The sequence below is a fragment of the Hermetia illucens genome, chromosome 3 (genome assembly GCF_905115235.1).
Source record: "Hermetia illucens chromosome 3, iHerIll2.2.curated.20191125, whole genome shotgun sequence".
Classification (NCBI taxonomy): domain Eukaryota; kingdom Metazoa; phylum Arthropoda; class Insecta; order Diptera; family Stratiomyidae; genus Hermetia; species Hermetia illucens.
In genome coordinates, this window is record NC_051851.1 from 180,175,417 (window position 1) to 180,199,119 (window position 23,703).

The following is a 23,703-nucleotide window of genomic DNA, read 5'->3' on the forward strand; positions in this document are numbered from 1 at the left end:
TCTACATTATTTATTTTATTATTTGAATTCTAATTACCATCCACACCGCAGTGTTTCATATTGTTTTCTTAGGAATACTTTGTATCATATATCAAATAGAAGTAAAAATGTCTTTGTGCGCTAAAATTTTCTATTGGAAGTCACGATGCGAAAGTAATTTTCTTGAAAATAAAATACAAAATATACGCGACGAATATAAATATGTAAACAGAATGCATTAAGGCAAGAAATAATTACTAAAGTAATGTACATATATATGACCAAAGTTTATACTAGGCGCAATAGAAAAAATATTCAACTCTAACTATATCGTAAATTTACGTGGAACATTGAACTGGAGCAATTTTATGCGCCCAGTGAATCACACATTTTATCATATATTTGAAAACTTTTATTTACCACATTCTCCCTTTCTTGGCCTAAAATATAGTATTAATTGTTTTCGAAATGGCGATACGTATATTTGTTTTCAACAAGTTTATTACTACTCTATTGATGGAAATTATACACTCGTTCATTCCATGAATTCTATTTCAAATAATGCCTAAATTTTCCTCCTTAAAGATATCTTAAATATTCAATGCCGAATGTACTTTGTAATCGTATACATAATTTTGCGAATAGTATTTTGATTTTTTATTTTTCTAAAATTCAATAAAACTAAATATTTCATAATTTTTCTAATACTCTAATTATTTCAATGGTTGTAAAATATACGTCACGATAATTCTAGGGCTTTTTTTATTTTTGACTTGATCACAAAAGTAAAGCGTGCGAACCAGGGTTTGAAGTTTGTTAATGAATATGGTGAAATCGTATCCATGTAACTAACAGGGCAAGACTCAATTGGAGATTTCTACTCTTAATTAATTTCAAAACGCGCCTCAAGTTCATTTCATTTTTTTTTCTATTTATAATTTCTGATATAACTCTTCTACTTATAAGTTCATTTTTTTAAATTTTTCTTGATTTGATTTCAAAAGAAAACCGACGGGCCTAGGTTTCACCAGCTATGTGGTTCTGAAAATTCGAATGAAATGAATATATGTTACTGAAAACGCGTTTATGCTTGAACAACATAGCGACCTAATCGAAAAAAAAAATAGAATGTATATAATGAAACATGGTGTAGCCCAGCCCTTCCCCTTCCTTTCACAAAAGCCCACAATACTGAACTTTATTATTTGAGAAATGGGAGCGGCTTTGTTGGTGAAAAGGAGCATATCTAATCCGGAGTGACTCAAGAAGCTAATAGGTTGTTGAATTTCGTTTATTTGGCGTTGGCGAAATTATGGTATTCCGAAGTTAACCATTGTTTTTTTTATTTTGATAGGGAACCTATCAACTACTCCGCCCATTCAAAACAATTTCAAAACAACTGACTTTTTGTTTAACTCTGTTGAGCACCCCGCTTACGTGATGGTTAGCGACTCCGTTTTGACTTTCTACTCACGTTACCTTCAATTATTATCTAAAGAATAATGATGGTGTTATTAAAGTTACACATTATTGTATAAACTGTTACCTGCAAAATTTGGCTGGCTTCGAATGCAGTGCCTGGAAGTAGTATTACAGGTGTCGACACATGTCCAGATTCAACACATAACATATTAGGATATTCATCGTCACCGAAATCTGCTATTTCACGTGCCTGATCTACCCATGGGTTCCAGATAACTGTGGAGAATGTATAAAATAAATGAATACAAAAGAATCGAAAACATTCAATTGGTTATGTGTTTGCATCGTAAATTTACACGAAAAAAGCAGAATACTCTAAAATTTCAGATAATTTTCCAACCCACTGGTTATGTAAACTAACAATACTCTTCACGGTCAAGACAGAGAGGATGAGATACACATATCCAACTGGAAACAATTGGATTTTATGGTTTTTACGCGAAGAAAGGAAGGAAGGAAACGTTCTATTATTATTGGCTTAGTTACCATCGTTCCATGATTTTAGGTTCGATTTTTCAAACAGTAACATTTTATTTTCAGGTTTAATGGGAACTGCAGAACGGTTTTTAAAGCAATAATTTCGGAAACTAACGAAAAATAGGACAATGTCGAAATTTCAAAGAGCCCTCGAATTCTACATTTACCGTGAAGGAAATCGGTCAATGAATTGGTGCTAAAATAAAGAGACTCAATTCAGTCTCGGCCCTTCGAAAATTTGTCCGCTTTTGAAGGATTCCAACTAACGAATATACATTTCATATTCGTATTTACCATTTTTCTATTTTTGCTTGATAACTGTACACTTCTTTGCGAGGGCGCATTTATGATAAATTATATATTTTATAATTTTTTTAACTGCTTACAGTACCTTATGAAATGATTACTTAGTAGGAAAAAATCGAATAATTTTGTGTAATTTTAATTCCTTATGAGTTGAGGTTTATGGGGTAAACAATGGCACTTTTGCACGCTCCTCTGAAAAATGCAAAACCACCATCAATTTAAAAGGGCAATTCAAAATTAAAGTCTGCTGCATAACAACCATCAACCACTCCTCGCATTTCCTTAACTTATGTACACATATATGGTTGCCATTTATATGATGCATTTTCAGATTTTAGATAAGGCAGCGAAATTGGATTAAGCGTTGTTAATGCGTCGAGCAACCTCCAGTTCGGTGCCACAGTCGACAGAAGCCACACTTTCTAGATATATAAAATGATCAAAGCCTTTGATGCTCTGCCCATTAATGCAGGCAAAGAGAGTGCGATCACCCGTCAGATCGAGAACCTTGGTTTTGTTGGATTTTCTCTTCCGTCCAACTCTACTTGCCTCTCTTGCCAAATCCAGAGCCATTGGGCCAACATCTATGACCCGAGAGCGCAAGCAGATCTCAGCGAAGTCGAGGTGTTTGGGGAAACATGTCATAGTCCATTGAACTTCTCCACGTTTTGCGAACAAGACAGCATGAACCCGATAACAAGAATAAATAATATTTTTGACAAGATGGAACACTGGTGGACTTTGCTTTAGACCTTAACATCAGTCAATGCAAGAGAAAACTAGCCTGCTTCATGTCGATCAAAGTTTCGAGATGTTCTTTGATGCCTTCTTTGGAATCTCAACGATCATCTCCTTCTTGCACTTTCTGAGAAAGGTCTCGGATTCCTAAGATTTCCGTACGAGTGGAAGTAGCAGATCTGCAGTAATTGCAGATGCAGCGATAAACAATTCTCTGGGGAGATCGTCAAACCCAGCGGCTTTATTCAGTTTTAGTGCGTTGATGGCCGCAATGATTTCTCTTCTGTTTAGAGAGGCAAACCGTTTCTTCATGTTACGGTGACTGAAATGGCTCATTCACAAGGGGAGAAACCTCACCAGAGACGGTACGATTTGGTTATGCCAAAGTAAGCAGTACGAATCCATAAATGAATGAAAAGCTGCAATTGTTATATAGTGGAGTGATAAACTAAAAATCATGGCAGTTTTCTAAAGGCATATTTGACAAATGAGGTCCAACTCAACGTAAATTAAAAAAATCAGAGGTTCCGTATCTTTTTTCCACCACAATCAATTGTGCTATCTTTTGCTCCATCAGTCAAGAAATTCCAATTGTAATGGCAATCTTCAAGGTACACGCAGTAAAATGCTTAAAAATTTCGGTTAGTTTGCATAGAACGGATCAAAAGAATTTTCAAATAATTGACATGTGACATCTTCCTCGCCACTGTACGTATAGATTAAACATATTTCAAACTTTCAACCAGGTCCAAAGTTATTTAATCGTATATTTCCCCACTAACCTGTATCTGGGAAATTGTACTTCTGCAGCCTCATTTTTCGTCCCGATACAACATTTGTTATAATGTGCTCTTGGGGTGTATGCTGGTATATTCTATCCGTCCACTCGCCAATTGTTACAACCTCACGACCTTCTTGATAAATAGCACCATCTCTAGTCTGTAAAGTATATGCTAATAGTACTTTGTGATACAGGAAAATTCTTAAGGATTCACCTTATCAATAAATGTACAACCATGTAAACCTGTAATTTGGCAGCGACGAACATCAGGAACTTTCAAATAGGTGTGCAGTAGTAAATTGAAGGAAAACGTTAAATCTTTGCTGGGGTTATAAACACCAATGTGGAAATGTAATTCTTTCTCTCGAAGTATGAGACGATATGTTATCCGAAATCTAGAATTTATTACGAAGCAGGTTATATTTAAAAGCTTATTTCAATAGATATACAAGTGCAACCTACTGATAATTCCACATAGATCTGGTAAATTCATTATCCATTAACGAAAACAATGCCTCAACATCACCATTATGCAATCTTTCGGGTGGCCGTTCTAGAGTCCACCTTGTTATCCTTGCGAATCCGTGCTGCGGACCATATGACCACGGCCCAAATTGCGCTGAAAAGTCCCAATTGGGGTCGTGTTAATCGTTATTTTCAAAAGTCCAGGTTGAAATGTATCCATTTTCTAAATGCTTATTAGAACTTTACTTACGAAATACGAATGGGATTCCCCCTCTGATAGCCTTTTTCCCATCAAAAGATGCCAATTTACTGAAAATCAAAGAAAAGTCATAAAGTAAAAAACCATTATGTTAACTATGTTTAAAATCTGTAATTGGTTTAAACTCAGTTCAATTGAATATTTTTTTTCTAACTCCAAATTACGATTCCAATAGAAAGTCCAGATACAGTTGCTACATCTGTATTTAGCTCTGTTTGTGAGGTTTTGTATAATTGATTCAGATCAAAGATTTGAGAGCATCGATCAAATGTATATAGATTGTCTTCACTTATTCCTAATCTTTGATTCACTAAGAAGCTCTCCGAAAAAGTTAAAAATATTCACTGTATATATGCCTAACAATAGCACTCATTTTTGCATTCTTAATGACACAAAAAGTTCATGGAGTTCATCATTTGATTTACATACTAATGGAATCAATCCATCGAGTAAAGTTGTTATAATAATTTTCTGCATAAAATATTACTTATTCAAACCGGTACTATTATCATGATACACTATCTATACATTCCTTGGAGGAAACTTATAAGTTACAATTTATGCCTGCTATTAAGAATATTCAAAGCGGAATAAAATTCATTTTGAAGATATAAGGATAGGAAAATTGCTTGAGCAAAACAGAAAAAACTAGCTCCAATCTACAATAGCGTTTATATTTGCTGAACCATGCTTCTATTTTTAACATCTTATCCGAAAACTTTCCTATTAACAAAAAATTTACATACTTTTTATATATGGCATTTATAATGATTAGCCAAAACAAGAAAGAATTAGAGAAGTACAAAAAAGAACAACATAGCCAACGGATATTTTTGTTCTCAAAATAGAAATTATTATACCGGCAAGATACCTGACTCGCAAACTTGGAATGGGGAAATCCCGGAATCTTTTTGTGTGTTCACATCTTAAATCTTTTTCGTCAAAAAAATGGGAAAAAAACCTTACCATGGAACACATTCATTGCCCAAAAAACTACTGATGGGTATATATGTGGTAGTTTGGTTTGGTTGCAAAAAAACTTGAAATTTGCTACTACTGCGAATAGTAGCACCATATATGTCCCAAGCTAAAAACACTCATTGCTCTGCTGCGATCCACTTCCTGAAATATTTTCGATTGTGGTAGAAAATGATTTGTTCACGCATACAAAACTAACAAAGAGATACCTGAAGTCAGGTGAAAAAACTAATTAGGGTAGTTGCCAGATTTATGTGAGCATTGTACAGTTATCAATGTGAATATTTGGACCTTACTTTTAGATACTGACAAGTAAAGGTGTATTCCTATTCTATATGTTTTTTTTTGTAGGGAAGTAATTAAATGTCATAATACAGAAAAAAGAATTTCATCAAATTTTTCGTATCGAAGTTAAAGTTTTGAGATTGGCTTAGTGTGATAACAATGTGGACAATTTACTCTATTGATATCGGGAAGTTCATAATTGAAAGCGACGTAGATTTATCTAGAGAAAGACTCATTATAAATTGAGTATCCTATTGTACAAAATTTTATCATATCTAAATTGTACTTTCAATTTTGAAATATGACCAAGAAACGGGAGTTTACATTTAGGCAACAGAAATTCAAGTCACTTCGTGCAAGTAGAAAAGACTATTACATACATTTCAATTGACTTTGAACTTTTTCCAATACTGATCTGTACCAATATTTTCAAGTGGATCGAATGTGGTCCATGACCTCCGACACCTTCTATTTTGTTGTTCAAAAGCCTTCATCTTCACTCTCATCCGGTTCATACCTTACCTTTTGTTCGTGGACCCGGTTTTCTCTTTGCTTTTTATTTGTGTTCTATTCAAAAGAGATTCTCTACAGTAACATTGTTACTAATGTGGCATCTTTAACGAAAAAATCATCCACTTTAACTTCACAGAATTTCTGAGATATACCAGCCAATTCATTTGCATCGAATTTATTTCGTTTTGAAGATTTCGCCCTTAATCATTTCATTGATTCTAGTGGTAAGAAATAGATTCAGCTTCTACTATTGGTTTTTACAATTAAGTTATTTTATCACTGCAATTCAAAAAAATAATATTTAAATGAATTGCATTCAAAAAACTTAACAATTTAAGTACCCTTTCGAGTACTATAATACATCTCACGCAAAGCAATTCAATTTTTTCTAATTTATCCTGCCACCGTCATCTAAAAACATTTTTTTCTTCAGTTATTTTTTTAGAATTGAAAATTGGGATGCAAACAGGCGGTATAGCCTCCTCGAGGAAGATTGAGGGGTAAAATGTCGTAAGATTGAGAATTGGATCTCCGTGAAGAAAAGTTACAAGAAGGACAAACAAGAAAGTGAAGTTTGTAAATACAGTGGATTCCTGATAATTCGTATGGTCAAGAGACTGGCGACTTGGTACGAAATTACGAGAGTGGAATATAAAGCAAATTAGCTCTAGGGACCTGAAATCTGTACGAATTAGCCGGAAATCCGAATAATCGATATATGAATTACCGGGATTCCACTGTATTGATTTACACATATGCAACCATAAAACAATTCCATCCTGCTGGCGTTTCAGTTACACACAAAAGAACGGATGAACCCTAGACTATTTTTACCTTCTTTACCTCTTCCAGGAATAAGCAAGGGTTGCTCTTAAATTGACAAGCCGTTAGATTGAATTGAATGAATATTTAGAAGATTAACGAATAAAATCCGAAAACCTAATTGTCGAAACCTTTAAAGTACTCAATGCAAACCCACAGACTTCTATAAATCTCACTTTAATTTCAGAAGAAAAAAACAAACAGTTTATTACTTCTCTTGTGCATTTATCTGTTCAAGAGCACAGAAAAACGAAGAAATTGTACTCTACGTAAAAAAACGTTTTCCTTGCGAATGATTATTACATTCCCACAAGGTGTTATTGAGTACCAACCTAAGGATATTTTTTCACTAGCGGCAAAAAGAACAATGGAAACGAAGCTGCAGAAATGAATTGGAAGCCGCAATAATATATCAAGAACCACTAGTTAAACAACGATTAGCAACAACAACAATCACCAACTGAGCTCAGTAATTTCTTGTTGGATAATTAGCAAAAAATGCTCAGAATGAAAAATTGCACATACTTGTACATGTACTGTTCAGGTATTGGAAAAAGTAGCGATTTACAGACTATTCCACAATTCTTTTTAGAACTATCTCAAAGATACATTATTGGTTTAGCTTGGGCTAAGTTGGAATAGTGGCCCGAGCACGGTAAACTGAACAAGGCTCTGGATGAGGTTATCACAACCAGAGATGCTCGCAATGTTAACTTTATCTGTGAGAAGCTTGAAATAGCCTAGGAAGCAAGACAATGTCATAAATTGGCTTCATATACTACAGACGCAATTTCATATTTTTTGTTAAAACAGCACCAACATTTTCAAGGACATAGCACAATCAAAATGTTGTCGTTTACCACATGAGTGAACGAACATAAATTTAAATAAGAGCAATGGATTAAGTCCCAAAATATAAATTCCAGCCTTTGTAAGAAAACTGCAAAATTAGAAGCATTCCACAACGACTTCTCAATTCGCAAATTCTCGGTTTTCTGTGCTCTCACATCATTGGTATAAACCTTGCTCAGAACAATCTGAGTTTCTTGGCAAATTTCTGTACTGTTGCTATTATTTGGATTAGTAAGTGTAAACGTGATTGTGATAGATCGAATGCCTGAATGTGTGGGACATTTTATCTTATCTTCAATTGACAAAATATCTAATCTAAACGTAGAACGTGCAAAATAGACGCAATCAAACGGTTTGCATTGAATGTGATAATAGAATTTTAATAGATTTGAAATTCATTCACCTACCAACACATATGTATGTTGACATATATACAATAATATCTTATGCTTATAAGGTTTCAACGAAAGGATGCCACTTGCATATAGCGTGGCATTCATTTTAAGGTTTTTTACGTTGTGAAAACTTCCGCTGATAACAGCATATGGAAACATACTATTTATTTGTGGGTAATGCAAATGAAAATATTTTTCGTATATTTACTTCAATTTTTACATTTATTCATTTGTAGGAATGAATGTCAAAAAAGTTATCTATAATATGTGAATACAAGCAGCACTACATTGAGGACGCTCGAGATCCGAACTTCATCATCATCAAATGCGCAACAACCAGCATCCGGTCTAGGCCTTGCTCAGAATTCCCTGCTTCAAAATCTAATATAGTATACCGTTAATTTGAAGACCCACCTACCTCAAAAGAATACTTTAAAAATTTGTGAATATTGTTTATATAACACGAAGTATCCAGACGGCGATGTGTATGGCGATACGAGAGGGTGAAAAATTGGACTGCTTAGAGTATTATCGAGCCCGTATTCAATTAACATCCATAAGACTGACCGAATGAATCGGCTAGTTTACTGCATACTGCTTGCTTAATAATATACTCAAAGCCTTCCTTGCTTTTCGTAAGAGGCAACTGGAAGGAATAGAATTCTGTGGGCTAGGAACAGGCAAATTTTGAAACTTTATTGCTACCGAAATGTCAACAACGCCTCGGATAGGGACTGTCCGATGAAGACCTTTGGCTATTGAAAATGTACTATGATTGGTTTCTGGAATGTGCGCACTCTTCTCCACAATGGTAGCGAGGGTACTCAGAATGCTTGCTTTTCCAACTCGAGCGAGGATATAAGTTTGACATTCTGGGAACGAAGCGAAATAAGGTGGTGGGATTCTGGAGAATACTTCTCTGCCTCTTGTGGCAATGTGCTTCTGTACTCTGGAAAGCCAAGTGGTAGCAAATGAAAATCTGGTTTCGAGTAGTTTCTGAAAAACGTTTCCACTTGCGTGTTGCGTCCGCAACTTCTTGCATGGTTGGGGAGCTACGACCAATCAAGTTCAATATATCGCTCGACAGTTGAGCAGCTACCTAGTTGCTCTGACGGCACATATACTGAGTAATCCGTCTGAGAATATCGATGAGCATTGGCCTGACATAAAAAATGATCTTTTCTCAGATCGTCGCTGTGCGCTGTGGAATCGTGGACGCAAATCGATGAACGGAAGGGGTTGGAGGCTTTATTGACCACCACTAGTGATCGCGGGCGTGGCGCGTTCGAACACCAATACCGAAAAGTTCAGCGCAATGTGGGTTTCGACAACAGAGAATTTGCTATTGCGCTAGTCAGGGAAGCGGAAGATGCTTTAAACCGCAATCATTTCAGCGCTGCGCAAAACCGGAATGTCTGTAGTTCCTTATTAAGGCAGCCCTAGACCGGATACCGGTTGTTGCGCCGTTGATGTTGATCTCCGAGGCAAGTGTTATCAAAGCCGCCTTGGGAATTCAGATCACCCAAACGGTCGCGATTGTACCTTAGTTGCTTAAGTCTCCTTCTTTATTGTATTGGAAATTTCCATTAGTGTAATTTCTATACCACCGTTCTATTTGGATGTTTCTCATTCTGGACCAATATCCCGTCTGAAACCACGCTCTTCACTAATAAGTTCACTACTTGTTTCTGACAGGCTCTTCGGGTTACAATATAATAGCTTAGTGCCGCAAGAGGAAAAAGCAGACGTTTTGGTCATTGATAGCTATGTCAAGGAGCGTAGGCACATTACAAAAATCAATTCGTATCTTTGTACGATAGCCGAAAGTCCTAACCGATAGGCCGTCCTTATTTGAGGGGAACATCTTTTCTGCAGTAAGAAGAAAAATGTGAATTTGCAGATTATAATAATATTAATCGTTGGTGCAACAATCTAATTGGATCGGGGCCTTGAAGTGTGTTAGAGCAATTTATTCAATACCGTAACGTATACTATAGGAGACAACGTGTTCAGCATTGCGCTCGCCTGAGTTTATTACCCTAATTTGAATCAGGTACTCATTCATAACTGATTCCACTGGTATCGGACATCCAATCACGATAGCAAATCCCTCTACCACCAGTGAAATTTGAATCGCGACCTTCCGCTATAACAGCCCAGCGCTCTAACCATTTGAGCTAACCGGCAGGTTGCTAAACCATAAATTTTCATCCATGAAATTTCTCCCTAAGAGATCTGGGTGTTACCTACTTTTCTCAAACGGGCCTAAGCCGGTTTTCTGATTCCTTATCTATAAATATGTAGACAAAAACCATGTAGGCTTCCAAAAAATATTGTGCATCCCGTACATTTTTATTTCATTTGATATTGAAAATATTGAAAAGATATGACCATAATCCGAGTTTCACAGTTTGCCTTTAATCGGGCCGGTATTTTTATGAATATGTATCCCTTGCGCTGAAGAGACAAATGATCAAAAATTTTCATCGGCGACATTTCTCGACCAGCAAATTGAAGCAGCTGTATAACCAAAATTTCTAGTTCGGAGAGATTTGAGGGTAATAACATTGAAATGAAACGGTTGGATGTATTTTATGCAAGTGGCTAACGTAATATTGACTAATGTTAGGAAAAACGAAACATTAGTAAGCGCTTTGATTTTCATAGTTTTGTGTACTAATGAGGATTATTACTTGAGTCCGCTCTCATACTGCATCATCGAATTTTTCTTAGATGTCTACGCCTCAGTAACTATTTCCTCTGATGTTCATTTCCAAGTATATACACATGTATGCTCATATTCCACTTCAATTTTCTTTTCTAAACGCAAAAAACTTGCATTCGAATATTCATACTGCATAAAGTGTATTCACGTTGTTAAAAATTTGTATGTAGTGCTTGCAAAATATAACGCTTGGTTACCACTTACCATACCCGAAAATACAACATTAAGTTTTTTCCATATAAAGTTTTTCATAATTATATTCCACCATTTGGTACAGTACAAAGAGAACCCATTCGATGGGAAGGCGGAGATGCCGAGGAATGCCAGTGTTCGTGATCTACTCCAGAAGAAAATATTAAATTGTTTCTTTTCATACAGTGCCTACCATCTAGATTGGCCTCTACCATGAATATATGATCCAAATCAACATTTGTAGCGATGTTAACACCAGCACATGCACAAATGGAACAGGGAGCTACTTGCCAATCATTATTCCACATTTGTTGTTCTTCCTATCTGTTTCTGGGATTTTGTTGGGGTTGATTTGGAAGCATGCTTCAGCTTCTGCGGTATTAACTGGAGATACATATATGTATTTGTACTTCTAAATAATTGTTTAATGATATAACGCGTGGTCGCTGAAAATTATAAAACTAATTGTATTACAGTTTTGAGCGTATACTCACGAAAATGAAATACAGTGAGCAAAATAGCACCGGCATAATAACATACGCATCCAGGATGGCGCATCACAGCAGTCGCTTTTTACCTTCTTTTCTTTATTTCTGTGAAAATGCAACTGATTTCTCAATTACTACTCTAGTTTCACGCCAACGTTATTTTTGTTCGATAAGAGCGTTGAATAGTTTCCAGATTCATTTTAAGCCATTACTTTTATTGTGACCTTTAGTTTAATTCCGTTGAAGTTCAAAGCCACTGCAGCTCAGTGTCGTTATAGAAACTTCCGAATGTATACAATCGTCGAAAAAATACGACTACACGGCTGGCAAGTACATTCCAGTTACTGCCCATTTCTTGTGCATTTGTAAAAACTAGGCTCGCAAGAACTTCCCCTCGCAATCCAAACTCTTCTACATCGCGCGATCCAGTGCTCCAACTGTTCCAAACAACCATAATCTACCCATCTCCTATGCCACACCGTCGGCCGCACTCACAATCGTTTCATTATGTTATGTATACAGCTGCTTGTTTTTCTGCATGGAATTTCGAATACCGAAATTCTCTAATGGGATGGATGTTATATGTGTATTCCAAGCTTCGGCGATTCCACTAGCCCCAGCAGCAATAAGAGCAAGACGCAAGCGACACCCATCCAGACCTCCTAACCAGAAACCATAGCATGCCGGTCCACAGCACTTGCTCGTACTACTATAGACACTACAGTATACAATGCGATAGTACGTTGTTCCTCGTCATCATGCTCCATCTACAGAGCCACCTCTCCAAGTGTTGGATGCCAGCAAGAGGAGACTGGAGGAAACAATGGTGGAGTTTTTATGAATGGACTTCCAGCCACTGAAGAATTGCGATCGATAAATTCTCTCGTGAGCTCCTCTTGAAATGGTTTCAGCACAAGTTTTTTGCACACTAGTCACAACAAAGTCATACTATAGCAAGTGAATGGTATACGGACTTAGAGTATGTGTCTGTAAGGAACGGCAAGGGATCAAACAGTCGCCTACAGAAATTAGCTGCTATTGGAAGCGTGGATTGCTTAACATTTTCGTTGACTTAGTGATAGTTTTTGACCTTTTTTCCAATCGAATTTTGTAGTTATAAATGAATATTGGAAGTCCTTTTGAAAAATGATGCGGGAGTTTGGAATGCTGATGCAATGCTGATAGGAATCAATATCAAATATTCTACATTTTAATTATCATCTTAACCCTCAAATCTCGATGATAGATAATTTTCACCTACAAGGTTTCTATCGCCGTCCACGTATCAACCACGTTTAGCTGAAGACATTTCTTTGGCGACTCAGCTTCTTTCGACCAAAGGGCTCTATTTATTCCAAATTTCAATTGTTTCTAAAACTAATCCCAATTGATAATTTTTATCTATGGTTGAAATAACGTATGTTTATCCGTGTTGTGGTCTTGAGGTTAAAGCAAGACATTCTCATCGATATCCAAACATTTAAAGCGCCAAGGTAGATATGTACAGGACATATCAAGGATAATCAAAATTTACTTTAAACTCTGAAGACCCTATTGTCACTGATTACCTTATTATGTATATTCATATGAATTTTCTCTGTGTTTATCATTGTTTTGGTGGCGGTGAATAAATAGGCTTATAATTCGAGAGCCATTTTAAGGCACTTATCCAGCAATGAAATTTCCCCCGAATCTACCAATGCCGACTCTTTGATAATGGTTGGTAATTCAAATACATGGAGTTCTCTTAGTAAAAATAAAATGAAATTTTTTCCGTTACAAGAAACCATTTGCTGGAATCTATTTGCACCTCTTTTCTCTTCAAATTTGATTTTCAAGTTAGTTTTTGCCCCTGACAACAACAAAAAAAACTGTAATAGATTCAAAAACTACTAGAACTGGCCAGTAATACCGAGGAGTACGACAAAAGTGAAGGCAAACGTGGGGAATACCCAAAACACACTCTTTTTTATATCCGTAATAGGAACACTATCATCGGTGTTTCCATAGTTTCGAGTAAGAAATTGCACACAAATATATAAAATGAACATGAAATGAAATTGCACACAAATATATTAAATGAATATGGAATCAAATTGCACACAAATATATGAAATGAAATTTTTTTGATATTAGGCGATTGAAAATCTCTAACGATAATTCAAATCTCGTTGATTTATGACAGTTCAACTGATTGAGTTGTTAATTAAGCCATAAATATGCAATAGTAAGAACGAAATTATGGCGAATGCAAACATATTAGAATCTGTAATTCTTGATTGGCGAATTTTGAAGAAGAAAGAAGTTTATTGGAGGTCAATGCAGAGAAACGATGAAATTTTAATCATGAGTTCAATAGAATAAAGAGCTGACTATCAGAGTGCCAATTTATTCGGTGAACATGCATTCATTTTTTGCCTTAATTTACTGCGACTTTCAAATTTTTTTAGAGATTTTCGCTTACCTGACAAATAATTGCTCCTGATTATTAACTCGCCATGATACTACTGTTGCTCCTGCAAATAGAATGAGATACACTTTATTAGAAGTTGCCGTTCATTTGTGATTACGTATTCTATCCAAACTCGTGATAATTGACCACATTGGAAAACAACTGAGAAAAATTGGGACAGAAATCTAAGCTGAATCAGCCAGCGACAGATAGCAATGTGGATAATAGAGATAAATAAAATATATGTATGTACAATCTAATCCTACTATGGAAGTATTTTTGACAACTATTTGAAATTTGCTTTACAGCAGAATATATCAACACAGTATTCAGCTATTAAAACTAGTATATTCGATAAATAAATTCAAATAAACAAAATTACGAAAAATATACGAAATTGATTAATATTAATTTTTGCTATTTTTTTTTTCATTTTTCTTATTGTACTAAGAAAAACCAAATCATTGATACAGATAAAAACAACCATTTGAATTCGAGAATGCTATACACAGCTAACTATGAGACATCGACCTGGAGCAATAGTAGACGGAATCAAGCTTGGCGAAGCTAATAAATGCACTTTATATGGGACAAGAACCATCAGGTCAAAACACAGCGTAATAGCGGTGCTGAATGGGGGTAGAGACCTGCATGTAATCAGAAGAAACCTTTCAGAACGATTGGGAGCACCACAGCTACATAGAGGAGTTTAATCACCCAATCTCTGAATTTTGGGGAAATTTATGCACAAACAGGTACAATGTTTAAAATTGAAAAGTGGACTCCTGAAAGAAGTGCCGCTGCTATAGGCTTATCACTTACACAATATTAGTGAGATGATATATTGAAAACTGACATTGTGTGGTTGTTCTACATCCCACAAAGAAGATACAAAATCGTAGAATCGAAGAATGGACATAGAAGGATATCGCTAAGCAGAGAACATTTAAACACTGTGCTTCAGAGATCCACACGATTGGTATTCAAAAGACTGATCGCAGGTGGGATTGTGTTCTCGTTTGTTTCCTATGCACGTTATTCCATTCGTACATAGCCAAGAATTCAGTCCTTGATACTTAAGTATATCAAGGATTGGATTCCAATTCATCGGTTTATATGTATGATGATGACGCCACGTACGTCTTAGAGTGCGATAAATACGCGTGAAGTACACAATTTTGACCTTATATAAGTGGTTAATAATCGAACCCTTTAATTTGATACCCCTTAAACCCAGTGCAAAATGATGCCACTCGTTGTATTTAAAGGGATTCACAGATTACATGTTCTCAACAAATTTCGTAACTATAGCTTCAGGGTTTCCGAGTAAATCCAGTGTTATAGATAGACAGACATTAAGTTCATTCTAATAAGGTTTTGTTTCATACAAAACTTCAAAAAGAATGCTGGTCATAAGTTAACCATAGACTGGAAGAAGTTAAACCTGTTGATGGAGGAAGGATCTAGCCAGCAATATTTAAATCAGTGAAGGGAACCTAGAGCTACCTTCCGAATATTAAGGAAGCCCGAAGCGGGCAGAAACGACTCTACTACCAGTTTTTCGACGATAAAACACTGGCCAATTGGCAAATTTATAAGAATGCCAACCGGAACGCAAAGAAAGTGATCACTGCCACCTGAGCGGATATCAAACACTTCTGTAGCGTTAATGACAAAAAAGGTACTTTGCTTACCGACCGTCGTGCTGCGACGGAAAGATGCCGCGAATATTTCGAATAGATTTTACCAGAAGAATTTGTTCATCCTTCACTTCCACGTATGCAGGTAGTATGGAGGGTGTGTAAACCACTTCGTGTCTCTGTTCGTATTCATCAAAGAGCGAAGGAACTCCTCTTTGTTCTTTTTATTGACACTGTCACACGGGACATCCAACTTCCAGCGCCCAATACACTGCTTTATGCAGATTATGTTTTCCTAGTGTCTAATAGCAAACAAAATCTCGAACAACTTGTATAAAAATGGAATAATCTCCTCTTGGAACACGATTTCAAATTGAATCTGAATAAAACTGAATTTTTGACGACCACGCACTATTACTGTCAGTGGCAGAGGCTTGCCAAGAACTGAGCGTTTTAAGTTTCTCGGGTTAATGGTACTAGTCAATGGAGAACTGCGTTATGAAATTGTTTCACACATTAGCGCGACCTGGATGAAGTGGTGTTCCACTACTGATGTTCTTTGTGATCGAAGTATCAACGAACGTCTCAAATCTAAAATTTACTAGTAATCACCGGAGTGGCATGGCAATGACTACATAGAAAGAATAAATCGTACCATGTACTAACCAATCAATCTATCACAAATTCATTAGAATGATATAAACTCGTCGGGAAGCCTTAACAAACCTGAGCTGAACAAAATTGCTTCATGCATAAGCGCAACTTTGATGAAGTAGCGTTCCACAACTTGCATTCTTTGTGATCGACGCACCAACGAACGTCTCAAATCCAAAATTTAGCTCAGTGTTGTTCACCTTTCCGCCCTCTATTTTTCTGAGCATTGGCCGACTATAAAATACTATGAACAAGGCCTCGAGTATAATGGAGACGAAAATGTTGGGTCTTCAATGGTATGGACATGTAATTTACGCTGATGCAAACTCGCTTGCCAATATACATCTGAGTATCGAAATCGATAGGAAAAGAACAAAAGGGCGGATATGTTAGATGATGATTTTCTAGCCTCTTGAATCCATTCTGAACAGGCACATGACTGAGCAAAATGGAGCAAACCCTCAAGAAAAGCCGATCCTGCTTCTGAACGGAACAAAGGCTGAAGAAGAAGAAGCCTCTTTTTGGTGGAGCTGAAGCATTCGAAGCTCATCATTCGAGTTATTTGTTGAGATTAAGATGTGGCTGAAAGATAACTTGGAGCTAAGTATGCACCGTGTTCGCTGAGATCGATAAAAAGTACAAAAAAGCACAGAGACGTTGTTAAAGGTTCGAAACAAAACAAAAGTCCTTCAATAAATAAAGAAAAAACAAACTATACCTAGTAACCATCAAATGCACGCAGTTTAGACCTGGACTGAAAGTACAAATGTTTTACTTGGGCCCATATCAAGCCATAAGAACATGGAAAAATCATGTAACTTAGCGAAGAAAGTAGTTGAGCATGAGAGACCACACTACATCGGCTGCTAATTTCATGGTGCGATGACAGAAAAGTATAACTTCGTGGTTGACGATTGCGACTATAGGTACCGAAAAAAGTAAATCACCAGGGGACAGTGCGCGAGAATCAAAAGTTTGCAATGTTCAAAAAATGAACAGAAGAATTTACATTTTCATCAGTACATGTTCTAAGCGTCACAATCTCTTTATCACTTTAACTGTAAAATAAAAAATATCACTTTAACACTCAATTTTCTTAAAATATAATAACCTTGAACTTAAAAACGGGTAATGCTTTCTGAGCATCATTCAGTTTAAATTGAGAAATTTCGCAAAGAAATCTGTTATCAAAGAACAGTGTATACAAACGTTATGGATCACTTAAAGTTGAAACATTATTATGCCTGATACGAAAGCACTTGGAAAAACGCGTCCTATATTTAAAGGAAAAAAAAATTTGCATTTCCAAATGTTCCAAAATATGTCACACTCACCATGCAAGCTGTATATAATGTATGTACATTTAATGAAAGTTTAGTTAGTTGTTATCTCGCATTTTGCTATGCTGTGCTGCTCGAAAAACGTGCGTATATTTTGACAAATATAAATGCTAATATAAATATACATTTATTATTTACGCTTTGCCGAAGGCCAATGATTTTGATTATACGCATGCTTATTTTAAGAAAAGCAGATAGTAATTCGATAAGATTCTGCCTAATGTTATTTTGGTCACTAAATCTTTAAGTAATGCATTCTCATTTTTCACATTTTTATTAATGTTTGATTAATCTAATATTTTTCTTTGCAATTGAAATCATCTACATCATACAATAAAAACGTTAGCAGTATATTTAGGCGTACTTATTCCACGTATAATCATATTAATAATTATCTATTTGGAAAGACAGATAAATCAAAGCGTGGCAAGCGAGGGTTACTTTTAAATTAAAGAAAACTCAATGAACCACACAAAATGAAACAGAGTCAAATTTATTCGATTACTTATTATTTCATATTCGTGGCAGTAGGAATGCTTCGAAACCAATTTCACATCACTACAAAAGTAAGCAGTAAAGAAGACTATGAGGAAATGCGTTAGGAAGCATAAAAGCATTAATGCAACATGTTAGAATCTAAATAAACACTCAATCAAAGACAAAGAAAAGACAAAAAGACGGAATAAAGGAAGTTGGACACTTCGGGCATAAAGGTTTTGTGTTCATCTTGTGTGAGGAATTTCCTATGCACATTTTTCGATTCGTATATAGCTAAAACTACTATATATACCTTGATATATGTATTTTGAAAATCCCAACTCCGCCTCTCATATGAGTTCACTTTAAATTATCATGTCGTCATACGCGTCTTAGAGTGGGATAAATTCACGTGAAATACACAAATTTCACTGTTAATAAAAGTTGGAGTTTTTTCAAACTTCGCAAAATTGTGTCCTATGTTATCGCTTATGATGGTACCAAAATTTGTGCTTCTAGGATAAACTTAAGGAGGTTTTCCGATAAATTTCTAAGATACGTTAACATGCTATTATTGCTATTAACTTTATTTGAGCAGGTGTCGGTACGGGAGACATTTTGAGGCTAAGATTTCATATAAATACACCATTCTGATTTTTTTCATATTTTTCAGTTGGATAAGTTCTGAGAACGAGACCTATTATACTTGTCACCCAGCATCAGAAATAATTTTCGGAAATTACTAATCGAGTCCTTTCACATAATACACTACATGGCCATATTCCGTAAAAAAAAAATTGCACCCCATGTATGGAGAGCCCCTCCTTAAAACCTAGTGCAATATGATACCACCTGTTATATGTAAAGGGATTCCCAGCCCACGCCTTCTCAGCAAATTTCGTTACAATAGCTTCAGACTTTTCCGAGTGAATCGGGTGTAACAGCCAGACAGACATTGAATCGATTCTATTAAGGTTTTATTTCACACAAAAACTTAAAAATGATGAAGAATCTCATAAGGTTTTAAGAAAATCTGAAAGGAATATCTTCCAATTTTAAAATATTGAAACAAGCGAACAGCGGAAGCAGTCAGTTGCTCGGATCTCTGATGAACATTGATACCATGTCCAAAAAAGCTTGCGCCCGCAAAACAACAGTACAATTTGAATGGTTTGTCCGAAGTTCTTTGCAAGAATGTCAACCGCTCAAGGAATCGAGGACAATTTCAAATATGAAGTTTGAAATTTGTTTTAGACTGATTGCATATTTTTAAATTATAACATATCCATTGATCTGAGAGAGAGAGGTGTTTTCAACTAGAACTCTTCCGATTGAGCTCCTTATTCTAAAAATCAAAACTCGGTTGTGTAATTCTTTAGCAGTTAAGCCATTTGTCGTTTTAAAATTCTTTTATTTATACTTAGATCAAGACAGTTAATAGCAATCACTCATTAGCCATGATTCTCGGCATTTTAATAGAAATAGAAGAATACTCCTATCCCTGCTAAAATGTAAGGGACAGCGTAGAATATAGAAGAGAGAAATGCTAATTTAATTTATGATGTTCATTTTGATATAAGTGTAAACGTTGCAAACTGGATCATAGAGAGCAAAGGATTTGACACCGCAAATTAAATCAGCGGCGAAAACGAATAGTCAATACCCATGTTCTTACCATAGAAAACTTCAGTGTTCCAAACCGAAAATGAGGCAAATGAGCAAAATTGCCTTCAAGGTCGAAGTAAAATCATTTTAAATTAAGGTATGTTCCTTAGTTCTTCAAGTTGGTTGTTAGTTGAAGTGCCTTAAGACAAGGTATGTCTTCTTATATATCGTCACTCTCGACCGTATTTGTACTAACTTATCCTATTCACTCATAAAATTTCCTCTCTGATTTAGGTAGCTAGTGTGATAGCAAACCATACCTGAAGTCAATACTGGTATACAATACTCTTTGTAGAACTGGAAGAAGCAAACGAACATCGAATTTGAGTACCGTGGAATGTAAACTCTCATTGAATTTCGTTGAATTTAGTTAACTGGTGGAAGTTTGTGCATATCTATTCCAATTTTTGCCAAAATAATTCGGCAACGATACTCGATAGTTAGACTGCAACCACTTGGATTGGAGAATTCAATTGCGGTGGGTAATTGTGATTAAAAGATTTGAATAACTATTGGAATCAGAAATAAAATAAAACCGTACTAACTTAAATGCATAAGTCATAAGTCGCCAGGAGCCGATAGAATTACAGCCGAATTGGTTAAATATGGAGGCGACCAGTTACACCAAGTGGTTCATCAACTTGTGCTCAAGGTATGGGACAGCGAATCAATGCCTGACGATTGGCAACGAGGCATTATCTGTCTCATACATAAAAAGGGAGGTATCACACAGTGCAGCAATTATAGAGGTATCACGTTGCTGAGTACCATCTATAAGATATTCTCCACTATCTTGCTAGGCCGGATAGCCCCATACGCCCAGAACATCATTGGCCCATACCAAAGAGGCTTCACTCCAGGCAAATCAGCAACAGATCAGATTTTCTCTCTGCGGCAAGCGATGGAAAAACTGTTGGAATATGGACAACAGTTACACCATCTGTTCATCGACTTTAAAGCCGCCTATGATAGCATAGCCAGGGTAAAACTGTACACAGCCATGAGAGAATTCGGTATCCCGACGAAATTAATAAGACTGACTAGGCTGACCCTGACCAATGTGCGAGGCCAGATAAAAGCAGGAGGATCACTCTCAAGACCATTCGACATCAACAACGGTCTACGACAAGGGGATGTGCTATCATGCGTCCTCTTTAACCTGGCCCTCGAGAAAGTGATCCGTAATGCCGAGGTAAATGCAAGAGGTACGATCCTCTTCAAGTCCACCCAACTACTGGCCTATGCTGATGATATCGACATCATGGGAAGAACCACCCGAGATGTACAAACTGCCTTCATCCAGATCGAGCAGGCGGCGCGAGATCTTGGGCTGCACATCAATGAAGGCAGGACAAAATATATGGGGGCAACGTCAGCACCGAAGACGAATCAACCAACAACATCAAACCGCACTGGTCAAACAGGAAGAAGAATAAGGATAGGAGAATACAACTTTGAGACCGTTGACAATTTCTCCTATCTAGGGTCGAAAATCACAACCGATAACAACTACGATGATGAAATCCGCGCACGGTTGTTGTCAGCCAACAGAGCCTATTTCAGCTTACAAAGACTGTTCCGCTCGAAACGTCTCACCATAGGGTCAAAGCTCTTACTGTACAAGACTATGATCTTGCCAGTCCTCATGTATTCCTCGGAAACTTGGGTTCTTAGCAAGAAAAATTGCGAACTCTTGGCCGCGTTCGAGAGAAGAATCCTCCGAAGAATTTTTGGCCCCTACATGAGCATGGACGATCCCGTAGCCTACACAATGACGAAATCTTAAGCGATACCATGACCGTCCGGTTGTGGATAAAATCCGGCTCAATAGGTTACGGTGGGCGGGTCACTTAATCCGTATGGATGAGGATGATCCAGCCCGGAAAGTCTATAAGGGCAATATCTATCGTAGAAAAAGAAGACGAGGCAGACCCTGCCTAAGATGGAGCGATGGCGTGGGTCAGGACACCAGACAGCTTTTAGGGATATCGAATTGGTGGACCTCGGCGCAAAACCGGGATGTCTGGAGTTCCTTATTAAAGCAGGCCTAGACCGGATACCGGTTGTTGCGCCGTTGATGATGATAATTCAAACTCGGGTAATTTGAAATCGTGAATAATTCGAACTTTTCTCTTGGTCCCTTGAATTTCCTACTGCCAACTTCCGTACTTTGGATTTGTGATAATTCGAAGCATTTCGTTGCTCGCTTCGACTTCGAATTAACGTGTATCTGCCAAAAATAATAATTCCTCAAAATTAACCGAGAGTCTGGGCCCTCAAGCGCAAATAAATTAAAGACAGTGTTGAAATGGGCCTCAAAACGCGTGCGAAATAATTTGCACTATTTCATTCAGATTATAAATGTATTTCCGATGACCATGAGTGACAATATGTTAGGAGGGAATTGGAGTACATAGTTTGAGCAGAAAACTAATACGAGAAATTGAACATATACTATGTTGGGCCGAGTAGAGAATATATATGTAGATCTAAAGCGGAAATGTTAAGGAAACGCTCAGAACCTTATACGAAAAGAAACAACTTTTCGTTAATTTTGCTTAGACGTAATTACCGAAGGTAATCCAGATACTCCTAAACGACAGTTATTGAGTACTCGCTCCGACACTAGCTTAGCTAATTACTCATGAATCTTGCCTACTCACCGTGCAAATTGATAGTGCATGTGGTGTTGTTGCCGCGGTCAAGAACAACAACACTTGTAGCTGCCGCCATAATTTTAAGCAATTCCTGTGCTCCTGGATTTTCGTTGGGAGACGTCCTCCTCACTTTTCGCTCTTCTATGAATCTCGTCTAATCCGATTAGCAGAGAATCCTTGCTTCCAGGTAAACGAACAACAGATAATCACTAAGGGTAGGTTCGTCAGAATTTCCACACCAAAGCAATTTCTATATTGATGTCGTAAACAGCAACTTGTTCATTTCAGGTCAGGGAAGCTGTCAACAATAAAAACACCGGGCGACAGACACAAAAGACAATCGGTAGCGGCTGCACGGCACCTCACAGAACGTTCCCGCGGGAATGATGCGTGTTAGGGATTCTTTTTGAGAACCGGTCAGCCACTTAGCTAAATGTCAGCAACGTCATCGAAGGATGCAACCGATACTAATTTTCAATTTTTGAAGCAACTGCAAGAAAACCCCGGGGAAAGTCCAAAATAAATCAGCAAAAACAAACTCGCCCGAAACACCAGCAAACCCGCTCACAAATAAAACACTCCACTTCCATCAACCGATGCGGCGAGACTGACTCCTGCCTCGCCGGCTCCCTTCAAATTTGACTGTCTGGAGCCGAACAAAAACAATAATGACGGCGAAACTGCGAAAAAGTCAAGACCGTGCCTCGAATGTAATTCGTTTTTTCCATGACTTTAGTAATTTTCTTGGTAAATTAAACGCTGCCAACGTAAGGACCCAGGAAGGACCAAAGAAGTAGAAAACATCTTCCGTCGACAATCTCTGCCCTGGGTTCACGACTGCCCCTCCGATCAGTTCGGAATACCCACCATTCCGGGCGAACTGGGTTAGGTTTCATTCTTCACATGGTCGTGTCTTTGCTAAGATAGTTCGAGCTTTTAAATGTGACTGTTGCAGCTGCACCGTTGATTTGGAAGTTGGAAGTTTGAATATCACTTTATGATATGCAAAAATCGCGTTTAGGTCGAGAATTATAATTTAGATGCAAATGGTCTTTTCTGATTCCGCTACCTTCAAAATCTA

The 23,703-nt window shown here is 37.0% G+C and overlaps 1 protein-coding gene across 2 annotated transcripts; it reads right to left on the reverse strand.

Moving 5' to 3' along the window:
• On the reverse strand, positions 1-23,474 carry LOC119651523 (glucose-6-phosphate 1-epimerase). 2 transcript variants are annotated; one of them, XM_038055155.1, is made up of 8 exons: positions 22,629-23,474; positions 14,202-14,253; positions 4,479-4,537; positions 4,226-4,382; positions 3,978-4,158; positions 3,765-3,921; positions 1,530-1,677; positions 1-1,471 (listed from the first exon to the last, which is right to left on the reverse strand). In XM_038055155.1, exons 1-8 carry the CDS (start codon positions 22,696-22,698, stop codon positions 1,468-1,470), a joined length of 828 nt encoding a protein of 275 aa, XP_037911083.1. In that variant the 5' UTR covers positions 22,699-23,474; the 3' UTR covers positions 1-1,467. The 2 variants fall into 2 exon arrangements, with proteins under 2 accessions (XP_037911083.1, XP_037911081.1); XM_038055153.1 differs by having other exon boundaries at positions 1,526-1,677; positions 22,629-23,472.
• Between the last annotated feature and the right edge of the window lie 229 nt (positions 23,475-23,703).

What these genes read in the sequence shown, in the direction of transcription:
- LOC119651523 (XM_038055153.1), bottom strand. Translation starts at nt 22,698, where the DNA reads ATGGCGGCAGCTACAAGTGTTGTTGTTCTTGACCGCGGCAACAACACC. An exon ending in ATGCACTATCAATTTGCACG is followed by an intron (nt 14,254 to 22,628) that starts GTGAGTAGGCAA and finishes TTCTATTTGCAG; the next exon opens with GAGCAACAGTAGTATCATGG. An exon ending in CAGGAGCAATTATTTGTCAG is followed by an intron (nt 4,538 to 14,201) that starts GTAAGCGAAAAT and finishes TTTGATTTTCAG; the next exon opens with TAAATTGGCATCTTTTGATG.